Here is a 27,021-nt window from a genome sequence, read left to right as displayed (position 1 = left end):
AAGGACCAGAGGTAAGAAATGCCCCCAAAGTACCACAGCAGGAGAGTGTGGCTTCTTCAGACTGTCAGGAAAAGAACATGTTTATGTCTAATGTACACATCTTCCCGTCATCTCCTTCACACGTAGACTCTGTGACTGTCATTACTGTCAGCCTGTGCATCTAGACTAGAACATTCTAGAAGATTTAATCATCATACTGTGCATGTGCCAGAGATGGTGCTAAGTTCTAGGGACGGCATGAGGAGCACTTTCAGACCCGGCCCCCAGTATACACTGTGATCCCTAGCACACAGGTATGCAAGCTAAGAAACTGTGAGGCGGAGCTTTTGCTTCCTTGATGCAGCCAGCTGCAAAGATGCTGCTTAGTTGTCCCACTCTAGGTGCCCTATGAAGAGATTCATAGCCACAAGGTTAGTCTGAACGGAAACAACCTCCTTCAGAGCTACTCTACAGAGACCATCTATGGCTGAAGCAGGCAGGGGACAAGCCTGGAGCACACATGCCATCATCCCTTGTCCCCACTGCCTTGTTGAAAGTCTCCCATCGTGTGCGGGGGGCCTCTCATCTTAGAGGATTCCCTTCTGAGCAGGGTGTTTGAGGGTAGCAAGTGCCTCACCTGCATGCATGCCACTGAGAGTATCTGTGCTGTTCCGGCAAACACTACACAGACGCCCTCTGCAAACTGGCAGGGTCCTCGGGTTTTCTTGGGGTTTCACAGCCCTACAAGGCTTTTAGGCACAGAGCCCTGGGCTTGACTAATCTCAGGCAGGGCAACCCACCTAAGGCTGTCCTGGGTCTTGCTCTACCCTTTGGGGTTGCTGCTTCCCATAGGGAGGAGTACCTGACCCTGCCTCACTTGACACTGAGGCAGGGCTGAGGCCGCTCCACTGAGCAGCCCAGGCTATTCTACAGTCTTATTAATATGCTTCTCCAGGGTGCTTTATATGGAGCTGTGTGTTCCCATCTGAAAAACAAAACAAAACAACACCAAAGACTAAAGCTCTTTAAATAAGACCCTTTTAAGACCCTGTATCCTATGTTTTTTTTTCTAATAGTTATGCTTGGAGCAATAGTTTTATTTAAACAAATTCTAATACAAACAGCTCCTGTCATCGGTGTGAGTTGATGCCTTGATCATCATAACTGAAATGCCGGCAATCATTTGGTGTCTGTCTCCAGGGAGTCCAGCTCTCAGAGCTGTTTGGAATAACTTGGTTCAGGGGTCTTTCATCTTGCCCAGCCCACCCCAGCATAGCACAGAGGCTTGGCAGCTGGAGAGAAGCCTGTCTGCATATTTAGTCAAATCACTTTTGCTGTCTGACCTGTGATGGGCAGAGGGATGTGGTGGCATGAACACAGACTGGATTGCTGCCCGCTCCAGCCCTGATATGTCTGTCTGTGCCTTAGAACTACTTGGGAAGGAATCAAGGAAGCTCGTGGAGGAAGTAGACCAACCATACGGTATATGAAAGCACATTGCATGGACGTCATGACAGACCTCTGTGTGTGCACATGAGCTGGCACACACGGTTTGTGTGACTGTGTATGTTGAACATGCACACAGTCTGTGTGTTCCTAGCACTTACTAGATGCCAGTTTTTAGTCAGGTTTATTTCCACAGATTGCTCATTTATTTAGTGCCCCCCCATAAAGGGTTATATTATTCTTGCAAGTGTTGTGATACCAAGTAATTGTGTAACTCCAAAAATCCATTCAATTCTCAGAGGACATGCCAGATGTTGAAGTGATAAGAAGAAATACTCTACTTGATCTTAGTCAGAAGCCCTAGAAGATTTTTGCAATAGCTCTCTGATGTAGTTTTCTACCCTGGGCCACTGATGAGAAACATGAGGCCCATGCTTTTCACCTGCTCAAAGGTCACCCAGCCATGGTTAGCTGGGCCTTGGGATTTCTTCAGTGCTGTGGCTCTCAGCTCCATCTAGGAGTCATGTCCAGGCCTTCCCTTCTGCCATGGCCTTCCCACTAACCACAGTACTTAGAGGAACTGTGAAGATGGCCACATTTCTTGGGCAAACTGATAATGAACACCTGCCTGCCTTCTCTTTATTTTACCATTTCTTCTTCAGAGAGCTCTAGAATATTCCTAACCAGACAGGACTTGCTGTAGCGAATCAGTTGCAGACTCCTCTGTGCCTCTTCCTGGACAGCATGGCCACTGTGGGCGTTTTCTGTCTAGTTGGGAATGGGAAGCTCTGCCAAGATGCCAGGCCACTCACCATGATGAGAAAAATGGAATAGATTTTAAGAAATTAGTGATGTGGAATAGAAAGTCAAGCAAGGGGCTTAGTTATCATTTATCGGAGTCCCTCCATTAGTCTAATTTCTCTCTATGATAATTTGCTAGTTTTCTTGAGTTCTAGTTGGGCTGGGCTGCATCTTTGCACCTATGGCCCTTCACCCCAGAGCTGCTACATGAGATATGGCCCATGCTCTGAGTCATGGTGGCTAGGGGCAAGGGGAGGACGACACATACTCATGTGTGCTGTCCAGATAATGTGTTGCTTCCTGCCCTCACTCATTCCCTGCCGCCTGAAGCACAATCCACCTCATTTTCCTGGTGAGCACTCCCCCCACCTTCCAGAGGTAGAAGGTGATCTGAGACAACTTCTAGGTCTACCACACTCCAGCAAACCAATCCTTCCTCCTCTGGCAGTTCCGACATAATGACTATAACCACCTTGCCCAATATAAAATCCATTTGAGCCTGCCATAGTCTGTGAATGGCTGTATGTTGCTGGAGAGGCCCACCTGGCTCATTAAATGTACTCCTGTTCTGGAAGGTTGGCAGGGAAGTCTAACGGGTTTGGAGAGAGCCTCTACAAGTAGGCATGGGGGATTGCCTTTGACAGCAAATCAGACATGCTTCAGCACCACGGAGAGCTCCCTGCTGGGCTTTCCCTAGGCAGGATACTGTGTCAGCTGTTCACAGGCTCTGATAGTATGGGTAGCAGTGTCCTTACAGTGGGGGCAGAGGCTTTGGTTCCTGGGTTCCAGGTTTACAGTGAAGCACTCACATGATGTGCCTAGGACGGTGTAAAACAGTGTGCAGGTTCCACCCTGCTTACACCAAAGCCTTTCTGTTTCCTCCACAGGCCTGAGGGTTTGGTGGATGGTGGTGGTTATTGTTGTTTTAAATGTACAAAATGGAAATACATAGTCACTTCCATTGTAATCCCAGCAGTTGGAAGACTGAGGCAGGAGGATTGCCATGACCTTAAGGTCAGCCTTGGCTACAGAGTTAGCCTAGACTGCAGAGTAATTTTGTCTCTTCAGTATAAAGGAACACAAAACAAAAATACTAGATCAACATATACTGTATACATATACGAAAAGCAATGAAGTAGAAATAATAGTTCCTGTCCACAGCTAGCATGCTCTGATATCTGAATTTGAAAATAGTATCAGAGAATTTGCATGGTAAATGTTTACCTTTAGTCCCCTTCCTTGGAGGCATTTTGGAAATTTCTCTATAAGAGCAATACTGATTTTGTCACCATCATAATTTATCTTTCTCCCCAAATGCCAAGGTGTGCATATTAAGAGTTAGCTTCTACTGTCTGCACTACAGTGTTGCGTCATAGGCAGGTACCTTGGCCACTTGCAGATTCAGGCTCAGGTACCAGTCAGCTTTTGGGCTGCAAGGGAGAGACCGCGTGCACCCAGGGTGTCAGCTTGGCCAGCCCAACTTTACCCTGTGTGGGTCACATCTGAAAGGAAATGAATTCAGAATTTGGTAGAGAGAATGGCTTCCCAAGGCCAGTGCCGTGGACCCCTTTTCTTCTCTCTTCTCATCCTGGTTCATCAGGGGAATAGGCTCTGCTTGTGTGCCAGGGGCACCGCTGCTGCCCACCTTGAGACCCTGGAGCAAGTTTTTAATAAATAAGTAATGTTCCGCCTTATGAGGTTTTAATCTCATGTAGTTGACTACAAACCTTGGGATGAGTCGTGAAAGAAAGCAGAAAGAAACAAACACAAAAGTGAACATTGAGAAACCCACGAAGGTCTGAGAGCTTTGTAGCCAAGGTGCCCTCCTTTTGGACTGGGATGGGACGCTAGGGGACCCAGCTTTTTCCACACACCAGCTTTCATCTCTAATGCAGCCAACTAACCTAACTACACCATTGATTTAAATAGGTGCCCATGGTTAGAGACTTCTGGAAAGTAGGTGGTTTATCCACAGTGACCGCCTTAGTCTATTCCCTATGTAAACTTTCAGAACTGCTCTCAGACATGAGCACAAGCCAGCTTGTTTTCTAATGTAGCAGCTTTGATACATATGGCGGGACCATGAGACACATACCTATACTTTGCCCGAGCAGAAAGCACACCTTCCAGCTTTGGCTTTGGCCAGTGCACGCCCCTGTGCTCCCAAGCAAGTCATTCCCAATTCTGAAGCTGCTGTATGGTGACAGCTCAGGTGATGGAGCAGAATGGCTCACCATGGCCACTGTGCCATCACTAAGCAGCCTAGAATTTAACTGCTGAGCTGCCCTGCTTCTGGTTCTTCCACTGTAAGTACCTCGTACACCTGAGCAGTGTAGCCCAGGCAGACATGGAAGAATTCTTGACCTTCCTGCCTCAGATTCCCAAGTGCTGACATTACGGCCGGGGGTGTGTCACCATGCCTGATTTGGTGGTGAGTGGTCACAGGAGTGCTTCTGGCTTCCATAGTCACATTGCATGGCTGAGAAATTCCACGTGGGTTCCTGCTAGGGACTGCACAAGGAGTTCACTACAGTGGTGGCACCCTCAGCCAAACAGTTGATTAGGGCAGTGTGGGATAGCTAGGGAAAATTACCTTGGCAGTGGGCCACTCCAGGAAGACCAACACCCCCTCAGAGCCATTGAGTTGTATGTGCAGTGACCTCGGTGCCCTTGGAGCACAGCTTCCCAAGTCATCTCTGAGCCTCTCCCGAGAAGGGGAGCTTCAGTTTTTACGGTCTGGTGGGAAGTTCTCTCTTCTGTTGCATTTTTGGGCCATGCCTCTGCTCTGGGCCCCTCCCTCTCCTAGTTTCCCTCTAGTTCCTTCCAGAGACTTGGCTCAGATGTCCCTTCCGCTGGGCAAGTTCCTAGTCTCTGCACCTGGCTTCAGCCCCTCATCTTCCCTAGCTCTTTCCTTAATTGCAGAGTCCCTTCCTTCCGTCAGCATGTTTTTATTTATCTTTAATTTACCATCTTAACCATGGTGAAGCCTACAGCTCAGTGCTGCAGCCTCCCCCATGCGCATCTTGGGAGCTTCTCACATTCTCCAACTGGAACCAGACCAAGAGCCTCAACTCCCTATCCCTTAACCCCTCCCTGGCAGCCAGGGTTTACTTCTGCCTGTTGATATGCATACCTGCTCTTGTATGTCTGTACTCTCCTAGGGACCCTGTTTGTCCTTTTGTGCCTGGCTTCTCTTTGATTGTCTTCAAGGGTCAGGAAGGTAACGTGGCAGGCTTCTTTTCTTTGACTGCCAGATGGCATTTGCTTGTGCAGAGGATCTGCATTCTTTGCATTCAGTCATCTGAGAGTAGACACTTGGGACGTTTCTACCTTTGGGTACTGTGAGCGGTCCTGCCAGGAACAGGACGTACATCTCTTGTTTCCATCCTGGCTTTTGCTCAGTGAGGCCAGTACTGAGAGTTCCTGGGGTCAGTGTTTTCTGTTTGCAAGACCATGTCTCTCTTGCATACTCGTGACCTCCAAGACTTGGGTTTCAGTCTTAATTCAGTATCTCTAGCGGCCTGCCCTGTCCCTCCTTGTTGACATAACAGGGGAATCTTCACTCCCACGACCAAGCAAGAGGATTGCAAGTGCATTGCCAAGTGCTCACCTGTAATAGCAGCACTTCAGCCAGCCCACCCTGGGTTGGCATGAGATGGAGAGAGCATGCAGAGGGATCTCCTTAAGGGAGAATTCTGTATGGAAGAAACCTTTGCTACGGCGCTGGAAGATGGAGATCCTTCAGGAGAGAGAGACACAAAGCAGTGGCTCGTTCACTGAAGCAAGGCACAGAAGGGACACCCCCGAGGGGAAGGAAGCAGGACCCTCCTGACAACAGGAATGTTTACTAGTGCCTTCTTGGGATAGGTCCTCCTCATGGGGCAGCTGTTGGAGCCTGACACTGTTGTGGGCTCCCCCCCTCGCAGGGACTCACAGTCTGGTGATAAAGCTACCATATAGAGTGTGTCTTGAAAGGGGACACTGGAGAACCTTCTAGACAGAGATGTCTCAGAAGCATTTCCTAGAGGAGGTGGGATCAAAGAGAAGATGAAGGAACCAGATGAGGAGAAGCAAGGGAGAAAACACAAGGCATAGCATAAAAAGTCAGTGCTTGTGGTACTAGGGAGCTTGAGAAGTCTAGAGTGACTGGTCAGGCTTGGGTGTGGGGAAGGCTCCCTAGGCATCATGGAGGCCAATCTGGCACCGTCTCAGCCAATGCTGAGCAAAGCCTTGCTTGGTTCGTCCATGCTTTCTGGGTAGCCCCGGTCTGTGTTTCTTTCTCTAGATGTCTGGTGAGGTTGCTGGCTTCAGAGATGTGCCGGCCTGAGGCCTAGGAGCATGAGCCCCTTTCTCTTACCGGCCCTGCCCCTTCTCCCTCAAGCCCCTGCCTCTGCCCCTTTGGTCACCTGCTTACAAGATGTCCCCACACCACTGTCCTCAGGTTGGCACATGCTGAGTTTATTACTTTTCATCTGTACCAGGTGGGCTCAGTGTCAAGCCCCTCCCTGGCACCTCTGTCCCCAGTGCCTCTCTACCACTGTGGCCTGCTTGTGCTTCTTGGTACAAGGCACATTTTTATTAAACTTCCTACTTGACAGAAGGAAGTAGGAAGTGGGCTTTCTTTCTCTTTCCAGCTATTAGCAAATGTCAGGAACTCAGTTTCCCCATTTGTCTTTTGCTTATATTTGGTGACTTTGGTTTTGTGGGAGAAGGGAGGCAAGAGGCTTGCAGATCTGCTGTGAACCACACTGGGCCCTCACAGCAGCTTTCCATATCTGCCTGCTGTCTGCGTTTCCAAGCCATGATTTCTTCATCTACTGATGCTTGCTGAGAGATGTTATGACTTCCTCAATTATGAACTCACTCGAGAGAGCCTGTTCACAATAACATATGTAATCACATCAAGATGTATAACCAGCGTGAACCCAGTACGTGTCTAGAAATGCACACTCATCCTGAACACGCAAATGCATTCTCCATGTTTTATTAGGAAAAATAACCTAAGATTTTGCCTTATTTCCCCCCAGCAAAAAAACTATTGTTGGGACAGGATTATCCCAGCAGCTTTTCCTTCCTTCTAGAACAGTCACCTACTTGAATGGATTTAGAGATGAAGGAAGAGATGCCCGCTGTGCTTCTGTGCCCCTGCTTTTCCTATTCTCAGGTCGATCGATGCCTTCACTGTTGGGTAGGCTGCCACTTGAGCAAAGGGATGAGCAACCTGCTTAAGACTGTTCTCATCTGGGGGTGTATCTGTTTGAAGTTTTCTACATCTCCTCTAGTCCTGGAGCTCAGCAGGAGCTCAGTTTTCCTTGACTGAAGCTTACCCATCTCTGAAGCGCAGTGGTGAGGCGAGTGTGGAGGGCCTCCTGAACCAGCTCATCCTGGAACACCTGCAGCTGGCGCCTCTGCAGTGGGGTGAGTACCACGCCACCTCTTGTTTCCGGGTGGGTGTGCAGGAGGGCACCGTAATGAGCACCTTGGGAAATTACACAGAGAGGAGTTCACCTCTCTGTGTGCTGCCTCTGCAGGCAGGCAGCTCAGTAAGTAGCTAGGTCTCACCATACCTTCCTCTCAAATGGCAATTGAGTTTGGAAATGCTTGTAGCCCTTAGCTATGTGGAGTAGTAAAGGGAACCGAGGACATGGCTTCCTGCTTGCTCCATTGTGTTCCTAGCCGAGCTTTACAACCTCCTGTCCTGGGGTGTAGACAGTGTATTTGGTGAACTCCTTATCTCCTCCTGGTACTCCTCCCACAAGAGGCCACCATCACTCAACAGCCTGCTGATGGCCATTTGTGTTCCTCTACAGCCCTGGATGCTGTCCATTCCCAAGTCTTTCTAAGTCATACTCAAAGGTAGCTGGGGACAAATACCTGAGTTTTGGTTGTGGTGATGGTTGTCTTGCTATCTGGAAGTGATTTGTTCTGATTGTCTATTGGGAACAGCTATGAACAGTCATGTGTAATATTTTTCTTCTTTCTTTCTAGTCAATAAATTGTTTTGCTCCCATCTCAGACTCTTCCTAACATCTATATAGGACCACCCACTTCACAGGAATGCTATGAGAGACTCTCCAGGCAATCAGTGTCCTTAGAAGTCAGTGGAAGAGTAAGCAAGCAGTCAGAAGTCAGAAGAAGGCCTGCTTAGTAGGGTAACATGCCATGGTTAGAGGGCCACATTTCCCCACAAGTGTGATTCAGTGTTGGTCCAAAACCAACCATCTTTCAATGCTCAGCCTTGGAGAGATTGAGGGTGCTGTGTTGGGCATTGTGCATGGTTCAGGGAAGAGGTTAGCCATTTGGATGTGACACTTTCTTCATAATTGTCTAGAAAGTCAAAGGGTCATTATTAAAACTATTGTCCGAGAAGCAATACATTGGAATCCAATGACAGTTTCTTAGATGGCTGTCATATCATTGTGATGCTGGGGTATGTCACTGTGCCCCCAAAGCCTGTTCACTAGTATATAGGACCATATAATTTCACTCTATTGAGTTGCTGGGCAGCTCAGTTGGCTTGAATGGTCTATCCTAACCATGTTTTCTGTGTGAGGCATGCTGAAAAATAGAGGTTGAATGGTGGGTCTCATAACCACAGCAGTCCATCTCATAATCTGTTTCTGTCATCATACCAAGGGTTAAGCAAGATTCCATAAGTCAACCAGTGAAATTGAAATAAATCTTTCATTCCTACATCATGTCACTGTAGAGGAACTCTTGAGGAAAAGAGCTTTTACTTGTATCAATGCCTACTGTGAACTAATCATCACTGGCAGGACCCCAGGAGAGGTCTTGGGAGATGGTCAAGTACCTCCTGCTTTGTGCTTCAATCTATCACAGGCTAGTCCTGTTCTTCTTAGAAGTTGAGAAGGTCTGGGTTGGCCATTGTGAGCATGTGTCACATGCTGGTAGGCCAGATACATGATTCCTGACATTTATCCAGAGCAGTATATGGCTTTTGGAAGTTATGCTAAGACTCAAATGTGTCTGAGCTGAGGCCTACAGGGGTTGTTTGTGAATGGAAGGGTCAGATGGAATCGTGGATGGATGATGTTCCTGATCTTGGAGGGTTAAGACATTGGGAGAGTATATGCATCATCAATCTTGGAAAACCCAAGCGGGCTGAGACCACCAGAAGCCAGACTGTGTGATGGAAGAAAAAAGAAAACCCCTGTTATCTACCTTCCTCACAGTTGGTCATATGGTGCCCTGTGTTTGTCTCCTGGTCTGCCAGTGATGTATGATGGGGAAGCATCTTCATCCCAGTTTCAACCCACTTATCTCCTCCTGTATCTGTCATCTGTACAGAACATCTCATGTGTATAGAGCCAACTAGCTCAGACCTGTAACCAGATTCCACATGGCTTCCTTAGGGGTTGGGTTAGATCATTCAGGCTATTCCAGGCCTGATCAGTGAGAGTCCTTACAGCAGATTCCCATGGTCACTTTTAAAAAAGCAGGTGTTGTTTTGAAGTAACTGGTTTGCAAGTGTGTATCTCAGCTGCTTGGCAAGGAGGGAAGACTGCATGGTGAGCGCCAGTATCCTTGGACACCTGCATTTCTCTTTGTAGGGGGGAAATGCATAGGGCTTGGCCAAATTCTTGCCTGTCTAACATGGCTCTGAGCTGCTGCTGAGAGAGGGTAGGTCCAAATCAACACAGCCCCCAAGCCGTGATCTTCTTATAGTATTACTTTGTGAATGTCATCTATCCTCAGACTAGAATGCAAAAAACCCAAACCAAAAGAAGAAAGAAAGAAAGGAAGAAAGAAAGAAAGGAAGAAAAAAAAAGAAAGAAAGAAAAAAGAAAAGTTAGATAAAGAGAAATGAGTCCTCTCCTATCCCTAAACAACCTCTATTTTAGTTTTGTACATTTCCAAGTTATTTTGTAATTCCCCAGTTTTAATTTTGTTTATATAAATGACTATGCCATTATTGTACCTTCTTATCCTTTTTCAAGCTTGACAAAAACATAAACAGTTCTCACATTATAAACAAGCCTTACACATATTGTTAAAGGCCAAGCCATTCATCAAATGGAGGGAAGATAATTTAATACTTGTTCTGTTGGTGAACATGGAGATCTCTTGAAATGTTCATTTTTTTGTTTTGTGGGTTTTTTTCCACAATAGATGTTATGTGCCCCAGTTTTTATCTTGAGCCTTTTTTGTTTTGGAGGGCTACAAGTTTGATGTGGATTTCCAGAAGTTGCTGGTGATTTAGAGGGCCTTGACAGAGAGCAAAGTCAAGCCATCAATGTCTGTCTGTGCTGGTAACAACAGTGTCAGGCATGGTGTCATCACAGAGCCAGGAGACATGGGTTTCCATCCTCGCTCTGCTGTTTCCCCAGTAGTGAGTTAAACATGGATTGGGCTATTGGGCAGGTTCTCTGTGCCTCAGTTTCCCCATCTGTAATGCCAAGGGGCCAACTACTCTGTAGAGGTTCTGTCATCCCAGAGGAGAGAGGCTATCTGAGTCCCCCAAGCAAGGAGATATGGACATGCTCTTCCTATCTTGGCTGTAGAGAAAGGGAGGCAGAATGCAGATGTCACTAACTATTTGCCCACATCCTGGCATCTGCTAGCTGTGGACCTGGGCTGCAGTGCTCCATCAGCAAAGAAAGACTCAGGGAAAGCCAGGCCTCAGGCTGGGCCAGACTCACAACAGGAAACTGAATCCAGGGTGAGGCTAGTGTTTCCAAGCTCTCTCTCTCTCTCTCTCTCTCTCTCTCTCTCTCTCTCTCTCTCTCTCTCTCTCTCTCTCTCTCTCTGTGTGTGTGTGTGTGTGTGCTTGCATATATAGACTAATCTGGTTCTTTGTGAAGGAAAGGGGAGAAGGAGGAGGGATAGGTCCATTATCCCCTTGTAGGAAACAGTGTGCTGTCTGAGTGTCTACTCTGAAGACCATCTTCTAAGCATTCCCATAGATACCCAGTGGTGGTGACTAATAGGCTGAGCTGTTTGCCACACTGATTAGAATGTCCCACCACTGTGCCACCCACTACCTCCTCCCTCCACCGAATCTTTTCTCTGTAGAACTCTGTGTCTTCTGAGACTCTGCAGTGATTGGTTTGTGCTGTCTCTCTGGGCCTGCAGTGACTACAGATCAGGGATACATTGCATTGTGACATGGTGTTTCCAGTTCTCTGTATTCAGTCTTCATGCAGACACACATGTGTGCTGAGTTCTTAGCTCTACCCTGAGGGCAGCAACTAGGAGCAGGAATAAATAGTGCCAATCTAGGTAGTGCCAGACCCTGGGGACTTCATTGAGAGACACTGCCCTGCCTTGCCTCTAAGAACATGTGACTCCCTCACATTTGCAGAGAACACTTCAGTACCCCAGCTCTTTGTCACATGCATTTCTTAAGACCTGCACAGGTCCTCAAGGTGACCATTACTATTCTTTTGGACAAATAATAATGGACTCAGAGGGGCCATTTCTGCCTCAGGTCATGTAGATACAGATGCTGTATGGGTTGATGGATTTATCTAGTCCTTCAATCAAAACCTACTGGCCATTGCTCTATAGTAAGTGCTTCCATGCATGCTGTGAACCCATCCCTGCCTATGAGACATCTTTCTGTGGAGGGATAGGAGACCCAGGTTGGTTGTCAAGTTGTTTGCCCACATCCTGTTGTGTGCTAGCCTGGAAGAAGCACATAGAGGCAGAGCTAGAGCTGGATTCCAGGCCAACATATTGAAAATGAGGCAGCGGTCTACTGCGGATGACCATGGACCCCATGCACACCAACAGAACTCATAGGTCTCCTTGGGAACAGAGCACCTGAAGGTGGCTGTGGAACCTTCTGTGTCTGAATGGTTGTTCTCCCCCTCCAAAGGTGCTCTGCATTCAATCAGTGTCTTAGTTTAGATTCCTACTGCTGCAGTGAAACACCATGACCAAAAAGCAAGTTGAGGAAGAAACGGTTTATTTGGCTTACACTTCTATGTCACTGTTCATCATCAAAGGAAGTCAGGACAAGAACTCACACAGGGCAAGAACCTGGAGGCAGGAGATGATGCAGAGGCCATGGCTGCTTACTGGCTTGCTTCCCCTGGCTTGCTCAGCTTGCTTTCTTATAGAACCCAGGACCACCATCCCAGGGACAGCACCACCCACCATGGGCTGGGCCCTCCTGCATTGATCACTAGGATCTTTAATTGAGAAAATGCCTTACAGCTGGGTCTCATGGAGGCATTTCCTCAACTGAGGTTCCTCCTTCTCTGATGGCTCTGACTCGTGTCAAGTTGATACACAAAACCAGCTAGTATAGCCAGCACCATGTGAAATCCGGGACCCAGGAGTGCTGGGCACTTCCTTAGTTTTTGTGATCTTTGGTGTAATTCCCAGTTCCCCAGCCCTGCTTCATGAAATCTGGGTCCTGTCGCCATCCTACAACATGCATGGGCATGTTCACACAGAGAATGGTAGTAGGACGGGGACTACAGCTGCTTGACCTGTTTGCACACCTCCTTTCCTTCCCTCAGTCCATCTTGCTCCCATCCACCAGCTCCTACTGTTGCCCATGTCACTTTAACACTCCATGAGTCCACAGCAGAGGATGGGAACTGCATGCATGCTGTTGAATGAATGGGAACAATAAGCCTTTGGCATATATTCACTTATGAATGAATGAATGAACAAATGAGCGAATGAGGGTATAGTCCCTTCCTGGGATGAAAGGCTGTGTTCCTATAGACCAGAACATACAGGGCTGTCCCTCCTGGTCTGTGCAGAACAGACTCAAGCCCTCTGTCAGATCCTGTGGGGACGGATTTAATTGCGATGATAACTTTTCTGGCTGCCCCTCATTGAGTTTCTCCTGCTACCACCTAGTCACAGCGAGCTCAAACTCCAGGGAACTGAGACTGCCGGTCTGCATCGGTGCTAATTAGCACAGATAGAAATCAAACCCAGGTCTCTGTCGGTTTCTTAGCTCCTGAGTCTCTATGACTCAAAGCCAGGCAGAGCTCGGGTCCTCAATGCTGAGCCACTGGAGCCCGTAGCGTCCTGGGATGCTGGTATTCGCATGCTTCCCATTGCCTCCCGCCTACACACAGCCAGGAGCCCACGTAAAGGTGGGTCTCTATTGAAGTGGGGTACCTTCGCTCACAGCAGGCAGGCCAGGCCATGCCTAAGTAAATGGCATACTTATCCAAGAGCAAGAGCCTTCCTATTGGCCAGTACTTACTTTCCAGGGAACAGGACCTTCTTGATCATGTTTCTTGCATTGTACGGGGCTACACTGGCTGCTTGGTATTCCCCTACCTGCAGGTCTGTGGACCAGGTGAGCTACTCTCATTTCAGATGAGAACCTGGGATGTTTCTCTTTCCCAGCCAATAAGCCACAGAGTTTGACTCAAACCCAGGACTTCAGCCTGTGTCATGTTGTCCTAGGTATGTTCCATTTCTTAAATAAGAAAGCAAGTCTCAAGATAGATGACATGCTAAAAATAAGTGAACGAGGTTTCAGTCTTTCTCCAGTTTTCCCATTACTTCTTTACAAGATAAAAAGGAAAGAAATAACCCTTGGCATTTCCATCTTGCAGAAAAATTTATCTCTGTGGATTTCACAACCTTTTGAAACCCTTGTAGTAGAGGACTCAGAGGAAAAATATAGGCTATGGATAAAGATAAGGGTAATTGGATGGGATGTCTGCACGCAGGTCATCCGGACTGACCAGAGGGTGGAATCTCTCGTTGTTCTTAGATGTGTCATGTAAGGACAGCAAAGAAAAGAGCCTCAGGTGCCAGCTGGGTGAGGTGCTTCTTACACAAGTCTGGTGTGTCGAAGGTCCTGTCAGGAAACTCATCAAGGAGAGCCACAGATCCGCTGACCATCAGCAATGAGGGCACTAAACAAGGTCTTGTTGGAAAGGCCATGTACACAGCTTATGCACAGTTGAGAACCCCGCAGAGCCTGGGCAGTTGGGAGCTGTGAGAAAAATAGTCACGTCATGAAAGGGCTAGAGAGAAAGAAGGCAGCAGGTGGCTGGCTAGTAGGTGCCAGCTGCCCTGTGCCTTCTTCCCTCATAATTTCTAAGATGGCTGACTCTCTCAACTATCTGCTGTTGAAGGATTTTTTTTCCTGGTTGGCTTGTTCCCAGCTTTTCCTACAATCATCTCTGTGGGACTAATGACCCTTCCTGGTCTCAGAGCCTGCATTATTCCATCACCTAGGATGAATCTGGAGGCTACAACCCATGCCACAGCCTCCCAGCTCCCATGGGGCTGCTCTTAGCTCCTTCCCCCAGATCTCCACATCGACTCCGTAGTACCTCTTCTGCAGTGTTGACTTCTATACCTAGTGGACTCTGACAGAGATACCCCTCTTCATTCCTACAGACTTGGGACAGATCAGGCTGTATCCACCATTCTGCCGTCCCTGGGTCCTGAGGGCAGTCATTACTCCTGCTGCCCCATGGCTAGAATCCATGATTACTCAGCACACATGGGAGTGGATAAGATGGTCTGTGAGGTTCCCCATGGCATATAAAGGTGCAGTGGGATCCTAAGGAGGCAAACAATCTCAGTGAGAGAGACACATCCTCTCTACAGCAGCACAGCCAGCTTTGCTCCCCGCCCCTACCTCTTCCCCTTTTCCTAAACTGTGAATCCTCAATATCCCTGTGAAGCTCCTCCCAGCTCCCACACACTGGCTAGGCATCAGTGCAAGCACAGGGGCGAGGCCATGCACATGGATGTGTGCTCCCTGCTATGCCAACCACGCTTTTGTGGACTCTCCTATCTCTAAACTTCTGAAAGTCCTGTGGGCATCTATGGAGGACATGCTCTGGGCACCGGGCCAGGTTCAGTTCCCCCCTTCTCACTTCACTTACTAGAGGAAGATGCTCATGATGTCTCCCTTGGTGACCATGCCAGATGGTCCCTGTTTTGCAGAATGCCCAGAGTCTTCAGATAACTTGGCTGGGAAGGCATTTTCCATCACTGTTACCCATGGGCACCCTGACATGCCCAGACAGCTGTGGGGCTTGTCCCAAAATTTCCCACCAGGATATCAAATCCACACCTTCCAGTCCCTTTAGCCAGGCTCCTTGACAGCCTAAAGCTGGTCACTTATAACTGTGCAATCAAGTGTCAGGAGATGGATTCCACAGGGAGGGAGGAAAGCAATCAGTCCAGAGATGTGGTTAAGGGTGGGGGGCTGCCCTCCCTAGGGACATTAAAGAAGTAGTCAAGCCATGTTTTGCTGAAGCAGAGGAGCAAGCAGAACACATGAGCTGGAGTCAGGGACGTGATCAGAAGAGTCCACTTCTCTGTGACTGCTGGTACCATTGCCCTCATCCTGTGGTGAACTCAGGAGGAAGCAGACTTGGACTCTGATCTCAACTTTGAGTGAATGTCTTGACCTGAGACCCAGAAGGTGACTTGAGGATTCAAAGTCAGAAGTAAATGTTAGACTTGTTTCTACCATTGACCTCACAGGCATCATTTAGTGAATTAAGCTTGTACACGTAGGAGAGTTTGGGGGTCTACGGTGACCTGATGGAACTGTGTCTAGACTTCACAGAAGGACAGCTTCTGCTGTGTTGGTGCTCCTCCCCACCCCATGGTACACAGTCCCTGGGCTTGGGAAGTGAGCCTACTCAGATTATGCCTGCTGATGGGATGCATGGATGGAGTGGAGCCCTCCTGGGTGCTGTGGGTGGTAGGGCTGTATCACCATTACCTCTGGCTTACTTGGGTGCACATTCTTTGCTTGGTCCTGGAAGGAGGAACAGGAACAGCACTAGCCTCGGGGTGCGGCGTTTGTGTCCTTTTGCTGTAGGTAAGAGAAATCCCCAGCAGAAGCAGCATTATCTGTCATGTAAGAGGAGTTCCCCTTCAGTGCAGAGTATAGGCACCACACTCCTTCTCTCCTGTAGTCCTGTGACCTCTTTCTTGCTATGGGATCAGAAGAAATCTAGACTCTAGTCTTGTTGGTGCTCTAAGCCGGATCTGCTCATCACAGGGGGGAGACAGGGACTAGGAAGGCCGAAGATACCCGAGAACACCTACCTGTGTGGAACTCTCCCCTCCACCGTAAATGCAGAGGAGTCTACACCTTTTCTCAAGGAATAAACAAGTCCGGAGTTCCTTTGCTGGGATGTTTGGAGCCATTTGCAACCCTGAGCATATATATGCTAGAGAATGCCTGGAGGCCACTGTGTGGTGACTGGGGGTTATGCTGCAGGGGAGCAGCCCAGATGTCATATTGTCCTTTTCAATGTCTTCAACGTTAGGGCAGACGTTTGGGAAGTGTGTGAGTCCTTGCACCATGTGCCAGTCGGCTGGGAGCACCACACAGGCTTAGCTCTTCACCTCATGATGCCTAATGGTCCTGGTCTACTTCTGGCACTCGGAATATGTTACAGAGCAGGGAGCAAGGCTAGAGAGGGCACTTACATTTCTGATGCTTAACTTCTTAAGAGAGAGAGAGAGGATCAGGAAATGGCCATGTGCTGACACAGGCAGCGGTACCTGGAACTCCTGAGGGACAGCCCCTTGCCATCCGGGGAACTCAGAGAGGATCTGGTCCTTGAAGGAGTGCCGGTATCCTGGCTACTTTGAAGCCAGACCTTGAGTCCAACAGGGCACTTCAAAGGTTTAGCCCTTGACCTTTCCCAAGCAGTTCCTGATGACATCTGTCTCAAGGGCCCAAGGTTGGCACTTTGTCACTGGGCAGCAGCCTGGAGCCAACAGCTAAAAAAAAAATGGCTAAATAGGTTTCACCCACTGTGCCATCTTAGCAGAGTATATGCCCCCCACCTTGAAAAGTGTTTCCAGGCCTTCCCAAGGAGGACAGTGTATATAGATCCTGGTTGGATGCCAAGCACCCTCATTTCTACCACAATAGATCCCCAAGAAGAGCTGTGGCTCCAGCTTATCCTATCTTTGTTTTGCAACCTTAACCTTGAAAAGCCTCAGTTTTGGAATCTGTAAAGTGGACATTATCTTACTTCATGTCCCTGAGAAGAAATGATGTAATCCATGTAAGATAGCCAGTCAGTACTGGTACCTGGTAAATGTTCTACTCAGACAGAGGGGTATTAAGTCCAGCTTGGATCAGAGGCTCCTGGGGACCTAGCAGTAGCTTCTCTTTCTTTCCCAGAGCCAGCTTTGCCCAGTCAGTAGAAGTGCTGATTGTCTAGGACAGTGAGGAGCTAGAATGTCTACTTTTGCAAGTGGGAGAACTTTCGCAGAGCCTAGTCATTTCTGCCCCTTGCTGAGCTGGGTCAGGTATGGGACGGGTATACAGACAACACTTGAGAGAAAAAGAAATAAGGGAATAAATACCACTGGGGCTCAGGAGTGGGCGGGTGGATATTTAGGTGAACGACTGGAATAGTCTCTATCTACCCTCATCATTTCGCCCTTGCTTTCTTTCTCCCCAGTGTCTGCTGGCAGGTGGCAGATCTTGTGGTTTACAATGAGCACCAGACCTTTCCATGGACACAGGGGCTGTTCTAGCTACAGCTGTTCTTGAGTTTGGAAGCCCAGGACTTTGCTTGCCCACAGAAATCTGGCTGCTTTGCTGTTGCTCTGTGTTCCGGGAGAACCCAGGACTGTGACATGTGGAGAAGGGTAATTCTCCACATGTCACAGAAAGAGTAGGGCGTTTCCAAGGTCACCTTGTGTTTAGTGGATAGGTTGTCTGATCCTGCCATTGGGGCTTTCACTAGCCTGGATGTCACTTGGTCCTTTTTGATGTCTTGCACATGAGTTGGGGCAAAAGCCTAGCAAGAGTGTGAGACCTTGCACCGTGTAGCTGGCGGGAAGCATCAGGTAGTGTTCATTCTTGACCTTGTGGTGCCTCCATGCCTACGGAGCTCCAGCTGTGCCAGAGAATAAGGAGGAGGACTTGATGAGGTCAGTCTCCAAGGCCATCTCATCCTGCCTGATCCTAGAAAGCCTCTGAGGCCTCTCTTCCAGGATATGCAGATGTCCTCAGGAATCAGACCTCTGAGAGAGGTGGGTGGCATCAGTCCCTAGACTGTTCTAGGAAGTCAGATTCGTTCTAGTCCTCCAGTATCATTTTTTTTTCAACTTGGTCCTTGATCTGTAGCTCAGAAGAGCCTGCAGACTTTGTCTCCAAACTCCCAAGGCTGGAAATACCAAAAATGTGGCAGAGGGTTGTCCTTACCGGAATCTAGAGCCACTGTGGAGGAGATAGTCTAAGGAGGGGGTCCACACCAAGCTCTCACCATAGAACCCTCTGTAATCTCTAATAGAGTCCTGGAAGGAAGGGGGCAACATTTCCTGTTCACAGTAATGTCCAGAGCGAGGGCACCTGCTTAGGTTGGACGGCAAGAGGGACGCCAGCATTAGGAGCCAGTTCTCTCAGAATGCGCATGCTTTGTTTCAGGCCCCTCTGCCTCGCTGTTACTGCGAGAGTAGGGGCTCTATTTTCACCCCCAGGAGCTGCCAGTCTCAGTCACTGCATAAACTGTGCTATGTGCTTCTGAGCTGGGATACCCCGAGAGGTGGCATTTGCTTGCTGAGCCACCCCGATGCTCACCCCAGAGAGTTTTTTTTTTTTTTTTTTTTTTTGTTAGTGGTTTTCCGAGGGAGGGTGACAGGTAGCTTGTCTACCAAGGTTCCGTTGATAAAATCATCAGCTGAGGAGTTCCAGGTCCCTGCCTCTGAAGGATTCCCAGGAGCAGAGTCCTAGGCCTGTTTCTGAGCAACAGTGTGGTTCTCAGATTTGTGCATCCCTGTGTCTCCCTGTCTAAGAGTATAATGTGGCCCCCAACATGCTGCTGACGTTAGTGACACTTGTAAGGTATAGACACTGAGATTCAAACAGAGGAAAGTGGCCATAGAGCTCAGGAGGTAGCACCGTGCCACCTCAGGGCTGGGTGGGAGCTCTCAGAGTCTCAGACAGCTGGCTTGGTGAATCCAGTTGCTCACCTAACACTGACAGAGCAGTGCTTCGCTGTTTTCCATTTCAGTCCTGTCAGTTTAAGGTTCTCTGGGCCTGTCCTAATTTTGAATCATCTTGGATCTTGGCTGGGCTTTTGGCTCTAGGTTGCGTCTGGTGGTCTCCTGTGGATATGTGTGGTAAAGGCTCTCACCTCCTTCTAGACAGGAACAAAGATTGGGTCATGACAGAAATGCCTGCCACAGAAGCCCATACAAGGGCTGTGAGTGAAGACTATCAGTCGCACTACCGAAGGGCCAAAGGCCCGCGCCCCGGAAGCCTTGGTTCCAAATTGAGAAGGTGGATAGTCAGGCAGGGGTGTTTTCTCAGGGTGTCTGCAAGTCAGCATGCATCTCAGGTAGGTTTGAGGAAGTTCAGTGCTAGCTCCCGTGTCCACTTGGCACCCTCTTTGCTGACTTTTTTTGGAGTCCCTGTCACTGCCACAGGCTTGGACCCAGCTAGAGGTGACTGTCAACAAGTGTGTGAGACCTGAAAAAGAAGAACACTAACCAGGGGCGTGTTTATGGCAGTGGTGCTCATAATGCTGGTTGTTCCTCATAGGATAGCTGCTCTAACCACTGCTACCCTTGGCCTCCCCCTGGCTCAGAGGTCTTGCAGTTCCTCACAGAAGCACACAGCTGGGAGGAAGAGGGTCCAGGACCCTGGCAGGTACCTTGAAACGGTCTCCTTTGCTGAGGAGTGCTCTGCACAGAGCCTGGCAAGGATCAGCTGGTTTGTCCCACGGGATATTTAAGGATGTGGAGTGGTTTGGCAGAGTCCAGTTCTTCTGTGAGCTAGGGGAGAGTGGGCCTGTCAGGCCTGGGCCAGGGTGCAGCTCCTAGTTCCCACTCCATCAAGACATTGTTCGTGTTAGCTGAGGCCTGGAGTGGGTGGCAGCTCTTTGTGTTCCAAAGCCGTGTGGGAAGAGGACACAGCTCTGCAGTGGTGGCAGTGCTCAGCTTGCAGAGGTTTCTGTGCCCAGAATCCATGTAAAGCCTTCCCAGGGCCTGGCAACATACTAGAAAGTGAGTTTCTTCCTGTACCGTGCTTGCATGCAAAGTATGGCCAGATGCACTCCCTGTCCTAGCTCCCATGTCGCATTTGGCCAGATCTTGCAGTGAACTCACTCCTTCTGAAACTAAAACTACACACAACACACCCTCTGTACATTATAGGTTCATGTAATTACAGGTGTGAACACATGGACATGTGACCATCGCATACGTGTGTTGTAGACAGTGGAACATATTGCATTTGTTTATTTATCTACAAATGAAAATTTAAAAGCCCCACAGCCAAAACAAGAGCCCTTTGCATCCTCTGTAATGTGGTCCACCCATTGTGGGCTTCTGGCTCCCATCCATCGGGGACTTCTGCTGCTTCTCCTTCCATCCCCAATCACCCCCTCCCCATAATGCAGGCTCACCCGCCACAGCTCCCGACCACCACTGGCTTAGCAGGAAACGGCCACAGCACTTTCTGGCCTTAGTGCTTTGCCTTCGGTGGGAGCTGAGGGGCTGCAGCCCTGCTCATTTGATTCACTGTGGAGTCGTTTTTCACTTGCTTACCTGTCCTGCAAGCATCTTCTGAGCCCCTGCTCTGTGCCCCCTGCTGCTGATCCAGCAGGAGCCAGTCTGCCTGCTTTCTCCCAGTCTCTCCTCTCTGCATAGCAGATAAATGTGTAAGCTACTGAATCATGCCCTGTCATGACCGTGACCGAGAGAGGGGTCACAGGTCCTGCAGGCAGAGAGCTGCACTTTTTAGCTCTTTCTAAAAAAAAAAAAAAAAAAAAAAAAAAAAAAAAAAAAAAAAAAAAAAAAAAAAGGTTCCGTGTGACAATTACCCATCCTCCACTTGCAGTTTTGTGGGGACCCTAATACAGGTTCCTGGTTCCCAGAAGGCCAGGTGATTTATAGCTCTCCACTCCTGCCACAGGGACCTCATAGTAGGTGCTAAATAAGGAAAAAGTAGAACACGGCTGGCCTGGGGGCCAGAGCCTTCCCAGAAGTGCCTACTCCTGAGGAAGCCCAGACTCAGAACCATGAATTATGAAGCAAGAAGAGCAATGTGGGGCCTGGTTGGCAGCTCACAAGGCCGCTTGGAGGAGGGAGTAGCTTCCTCTGCTCGTCCGGGAGGAACTCAGCTTGCAGCTTTCTCTCCCCACATCCCAGCCATGCAGCGCCCTGCTGCACGAAAGGTGATGAATTTATGCTTGTGTGATATTTATCACCAGCTCATACTTACCACTGGGGTTCCTAGCCAACCCCAGGTTACTGGTGAATTTCATGGAAATGAGATTGACCGCCCCACCCCAGAGGGGCCAGACACCTTGGTCTGTGATTTCTTGGTGACGGGTAAATGTCCAGTTGCTGGCCTGCAGTGTTGAGTGCCGTTCCCAGAATGACCATCGATGCCTTTGCAGCTTCAGGTGGGAGCCACCAGCCACACTCTGTTTTTCATCTCATGCACGTGGGGGTTCCGACGAGCAGCAAGTGCAGAATGAGAGCCAAAGGAGGCAGTGGGTACTGATGGAGAATCCACCGCTTCCTTGGCATTCTGTAAGGAGTTGGCCATACAGTGAAAGATGGCAGACCTTGGCATGGTGGGGGTCCTACCTCATGGGCAGTCTGCTTCCTAGCACCTTGCAAGGCAGACCCTCCAAGAACATCTGAGGAAAGCACAGCCTGTCTCTTAACCAAAAGCCATCACCCCATTCCTGGACACAGTCCAGCCAGCTTCCTCTAGGCAACTGTGCTGTTTGCAGCCTAATGACTCTCAAACTCCTTTGGGTGCCAGCTCAGTTAACAGAAGCCATACTGTGCAGCTACCACATATGCGCTAAAGATCATCAAGTGTAAATATTTCCAACAAAGTCCACGGGAAGTCCTTTCTCTTCCTGAGTAGTTTCCTCACTGAGCATCCCTAGTTGGTTGCACGGTACTCTGCAGCCTTTGCAAGCTCTGTCTGTGCACCCACACTGTCCCTCTGCAGTTGGGCCTTCTCTGCAGGACCAGTAGCTGTGCACAGCTGGGCCAGAGCCCCTGTTCCTAGGACACAGTATTTTACAGGAGAGCAGCTACTCCTGTGTCACCCTTACGTGGTGTCTGGAGCAAAGGCAGAGGCACCTGTGGGCTACCTGAGCTCCTGAGTTCCTGCTGAAAGCAGAGTGGGTGTGAGAAGAGGTAGAGTCAGGGAAACACAGTTGTTTCCATCTGAGCAAGGTCAAGTTCAGACGCTGTGGGCTTCCCCGGTCATGGGAACAGGGGCTTCACTTCTGCGCACGCGCATGTCACTTTGTTTGTATCTCTTATCAGAGTTTATCACATTCCCGCACAAGGTCCTTTACCACCCAAGAGGCTAGGCTCTGGAGAGGCACCAGACGATTGTCCCAGCCACCACCAGCTGGCTGTGGCTAGGTCAAAGGGCATTCATCTTCTCCCACCATTACTTCCCCTGGGAGTCCCTCATGGAGGCCTGTGGGCAGAGAGCTGTAAATTGTCTCCTAGCATGATCTCTTTCAAACTCAGTTTTGTGGGATGGCTCTGGACGTGTAATAAACCCTTCATAAGAAAGATGGGTGGGAAGAGAGAGCCCATAGCTGGATGGCTGGGTAGACTGATGCGCAGCAGAGCGGATGGATAGACAGTTGGGTGAGCAGGGCCAAAGGCGACCAGTGAAGGTTCAGATGGCAGCGTGCCCTCGAGGACCAGTAAGTGACTTGGCCAGCCAGTTCACTGGCATAGCAAAGAATCTTCCTGAAGCCAGTAGCTTACACAACGCAGGCTTGTCAGATGGGTCGCTGTATCATTCTTTCTTTTTTTTTTTGTTTTTTTTTATTCGATATATTTTTTATTTACATTTCCCATGTTTTCCCCTTTTCTAGCCCCCACTCCCCGAAAGTCCCATAAGCCCCCTTCTCTCCCCCTATCCTCCCACCCACCCCTTCCCACTTCCCCGTTCTGGTTTTGCCCTATACTGCTTCACTGAGTCTTTCCAGAACAAAAGGGGCCACTCCTCCATTCTTCTTGTACCTCATTTGATGTGTGGATTATGTTTTGGGTATCATTCTTTCTTGTGGTGAAGGGTGACTCAGTTTGTTTTAGGACAAAGGTGATACGGAACAGCAAAGGTGTCCCTGGGAGCTCCTGTCTCTCAGAGGGGCACTGATTTGGGACTAAATGGGAAGGTGCAAAGCACTGGGTCAGGAGGTAGGGTTATAATAGTGACTGGCTTAGTCACCTGAATAGCCAAGGTGGCCACTACAGAAGTGGGCAGTGACTGAGGTCATGCACAGAAGAAGACAGAGTGCTTTCCTAGCATGTGTGAAGCCCTGGGTTCAACCCCCAGCACCATAGTTAATCATCATCATCATCATCATCATCACCACTAGTAATCAGCACTGTGATGGACACTCAATACCAGTCATATCCATTTTTGGACATCACAACCCATCATTGTCATCTCCAAAGTTCACACTCATGAGCAGATGAGATAGAGTTAGGAAAAAAAACAATTAAAAAAAAACCCCTCTTATGTAAGTTTATGATTTTGTTCAGCCCCTTTCACAGCTGTCCATAGCCACATACAGCCTGCGAGTCATCAGCTGAACATCTGAACGTGGCTGCTGACTTAAGCCTCGGGTTCTAGAGTGCGCTTCACTCACAGGTCCTCGGTCCCCATTGGCTACGTGTAGCTGATGAGAATGCAGGTGCCAAATTATCTGAGTGACGGCTTGGTCTCCGAAGAGGATGGGGAAGGGCCTCCAGTGTCACTGGGATCTGGTTTAACTAGCAGGAAAGAGCAGAAAGGTTCCAGGAGGACAATGAGAATGAGAGCACCAGGCCATCTTCTGGACAAGGTCCCAGAACCTCCAGGAGAGTGGACATTGGCGCCAAGCCGGAACAGCAGATGGCTGAGGTATATCATCTCCACAGGATGACCCAGAAAAGCCTCCTCACCCCCTGGTCTGTTTTCACTCTCTGGAAGGAGCCTGCTGGTTCTGCCTCGGGGACTGTGAGATTTATCAAAGCACAGGCCATATAGCTTAGCTCCAGAAATGTTTACCGTCATGGTGTCCCCCCACCATGATACTTAATTGAATATGCACATACCAGGATATAATCCAGAACACATGCTTGACCCACCAGACAATTGTAAGCTAAACCCATCCATGGCAAACAGTCATTCCGTATCCCCCGATGTCTCAGAAATTCCTGCCGTTGTGATGGGGAACACAATGCAGCCCCGAAGCAGAGGGGGGCTGTAGCTCTAACATCTGCTGCACATCTCAGCATGCTGTAACACCCTCCAGGGAAGAGCTGCATGGTCCAGAGTCCGAGAGGCCAGCGAGCACCCTCATGCGACTTAGGCTCGGGGCCCGGCTGCTGTGACTCTGAAACTGGAGGCCTTGGGTTGCCCGCCTTTCAGGACGATCTCACTCAACTCCTGACATCTGCAGGACACTATGTCCCAAACAGATCTGCCTCTGGGCCTGCCCGCACAGCCTGTCTAGACAGTAGACCCACAGTGGGACTTTGGCTTTTGAAGTGACATCACCCAGCATCAGAAAAGCCAACAGCTAACAGGGGGAGCTGCCAAGGCGAAACAGAGAGGAGACGATGCTCTCCAACTGGAGCATGAGGTACACAGCTCCGGAGCATCTCTTAAGCACTGTGATTCAGTTAAGTATATAGGTTTCTATTTCAGGGTCTGGGAAATAAACATATATATATTTACATATTTACATAGAGAGAAGTATCTATACATTTGTATGCTATATATAGGAAGTGATAACTTGAGTTCTGTGTACGCAGAGATTTTTTTTTGAATGTGTTTATATACAATAACAGATATTCCTGAGAGTCTACCCTGGTTCACATTATAGAATGATGGACTGTCTTCTGGATTGTTTGTGGCCACTATCAACACATTCATATTCTCTCTCTCTCTCTCTCTCTCTCTCTCTCTCTCTCTCTCTCTCTCTCTCCCCCTCCCTCCCTCCCTCCCTCTCTCTCTCCTTTGTCTTTCTCTCTTGGAGAAGGGAAAAGCTCTCTCATGCATATATATGTTTTACTGGTCTTCTGTAAGAAGCATCATGCACTTCAGGGTAAGGAGCAGCAAATGATGCTTCCTTCTTTGCAGAGTATTTGCAATGGAGTGAACACAGCATCAGTGCCCTTAGGCGAGCGTGGACCTGCAAGGCCACCAGCTATAGCTGCGGGCTGTCTCGGGCTCTGCAGGCTCAGCAGTTGGGCTGAAAACCACCACCCACCACATTCCTTATCTCCTGCTCCCCTGCACTGTTTTGCTACTCCAAGTTTTCTAAGATAGCCATTCAGAGCGAGTATCACCCAGGGGGATAGCTGCACCCTTGGGTCTGTTCTGGGTAAGGGGCCAGAAACCATTCACCAGACTCAAGCCCAGGTTCCTGGGATCCCAGGGCCCTGCTCACTGGTACAGGGCACACCTTGTCCTGGGAGAGGTCTAATGCACTCCTATCATCGCCAACCACTCCTCCGGGAGGTAGGTGCTCTACCTTTTTATTGAACCCGAGACAGGGTTGGCTCTTATCTTCCCATCTTCTTGACCTGCTGCTTCCAGGAGCTCAAGTGTGTTTCACATTAACTTCATTCTGGTTGCACTAATAAATGCCTTCCCTCCTTACTCAGAGTGTGTAGGTATGCGTGCACCCTTCCCATTCCTTATCAGCTCAGTCTTTGTTTGGAAGACACATGGGTATTACTGTCTCAGGAACTTCAACTAGCTTCCCCACTTTGTGCACAGCAGGCCAGTGTTCGGTTTTCGTGATCTAACATTTGTTTTTTGACGTCCCATGTCCTGCCAATTCCTGGATTTGCACTCTCTGTCCCTCTCCATTCTTTCTGCATGTCAGGGTCCCCTAAGGCTAGAGGCCACACACCCAGATCCTGGCTCACAGCTTCCTTGTTATAAACATCACTGAACAAGTGACCGAAGGAAAGCATATTCTGACTGACCCGTGCAGACAGCTTCCAGAGCTTGCTAATGACTTTGGGTGATAAAGAGAGCTATTGATCTGAGGTGACATTGATTGGACAGACCACCCAGATGACTGGACTCCTGCCTCTGACTCACACACAGTGGCCATTGGACACAGCACTGTAGCAGTATCAAAGACTGATGGGAAATACGAAGGTGCTCCCTGTGGTGCAGTTATTGCTTACCTGTGAGACCGTTTGCCGATGTGGTCATTGGGCAGCTTCTGATATGGCTAGAATAGTGTTTGCTGACAGACTAACAGAAGCTCAGCAAAGTACTTACACTTTATTTCAGAGCCTGTCAAAACAGGTGTTTATCTAAATAGTTTGCAAATATCTATCTTTATTTGTCTGTTCCCCCAAATAATAATACATCCACCGTACTTGTCTGGTTTTTTATGTGCTCACATCATCCCGCCAGGCTCTATTAGGTGAGTTCTGCAGATTGTTCAGGGCTAGCTGGAGCCTTGGACTGGGCCAGACTGATATGAGACAGCAGATGGAGTATTCTCTTGGCTTCCACCCTCCTGCCTTGCTGCTGCCTTCGGGTGGCAGAACTAAGAGCTCAATTCAATTTAGGATCGATTCTGATATTCTCTTTTGTAGGGAGCCTGAGCCCGGGCCAGTCATCAGTTCTTCAGAACCCTTAACAACCTGGCACTTCCCACTGAGCCACACTGCTTCCCTGTAGTTGTGGATTTCTGAGCTCCAGTTTCTCTGAGAATTCTGACCCTGTCCCCCTGAAGTTTGAGCCACACACCTCAAGTGACTTTCTGGTGGCCTCTCTGTTGCTGCTTTGCCTCTGTCTCACCTCTGACCCCCTTGCCCTCTCCACTCTTTTCAGTTTCTCACGGGTAG

General features: G+C 49.0%; 1 protein-coding gene and 1 pseudogene across 1 annotated transcript in view; one reads left to right on the top strand and one right to left on the bottom strand.

Moving 5' to 3' along the window:
* Window positions 1-27,021, top strand: part of Trappc9 (trafficking protein particle complex subunit 9) — a 483,396-nt gene that overhangs the window by 375,841 nt on the left and 80,534 nt on the right. Inside the window, 1 exon segment of the mRNA XM_052161564.1 lies at window positions 7,554-7,644. Coding sequence (XP_052017524.1) covers window positions 7,554-7,644 — 91 coding nt within the window.
* On the bottom strand, window positions 1,651-1,796 carry LOC127668277 (uncharacterized; annotated as a pseudogene).

Source organism: Apodemus sylvaticus, chromosome 17, assembly GCF_947179515.1.
Source record: "Apodemus sylvaticus chromosome 17, mApoSyl1.1, whole genome shotgun sequence".
In the NCBI taxonomy this organism is placed as follows: Eukaryota; Metazoa; Chordata; class Mammalia; order Rodentia; family Muridae; genus Apodemus; species Apodemus sylvaticus.
Note: the sequence above shows the minus strand (reverse complement) of the source record. Positions and strands in the feature narration are given on the sequence as shown.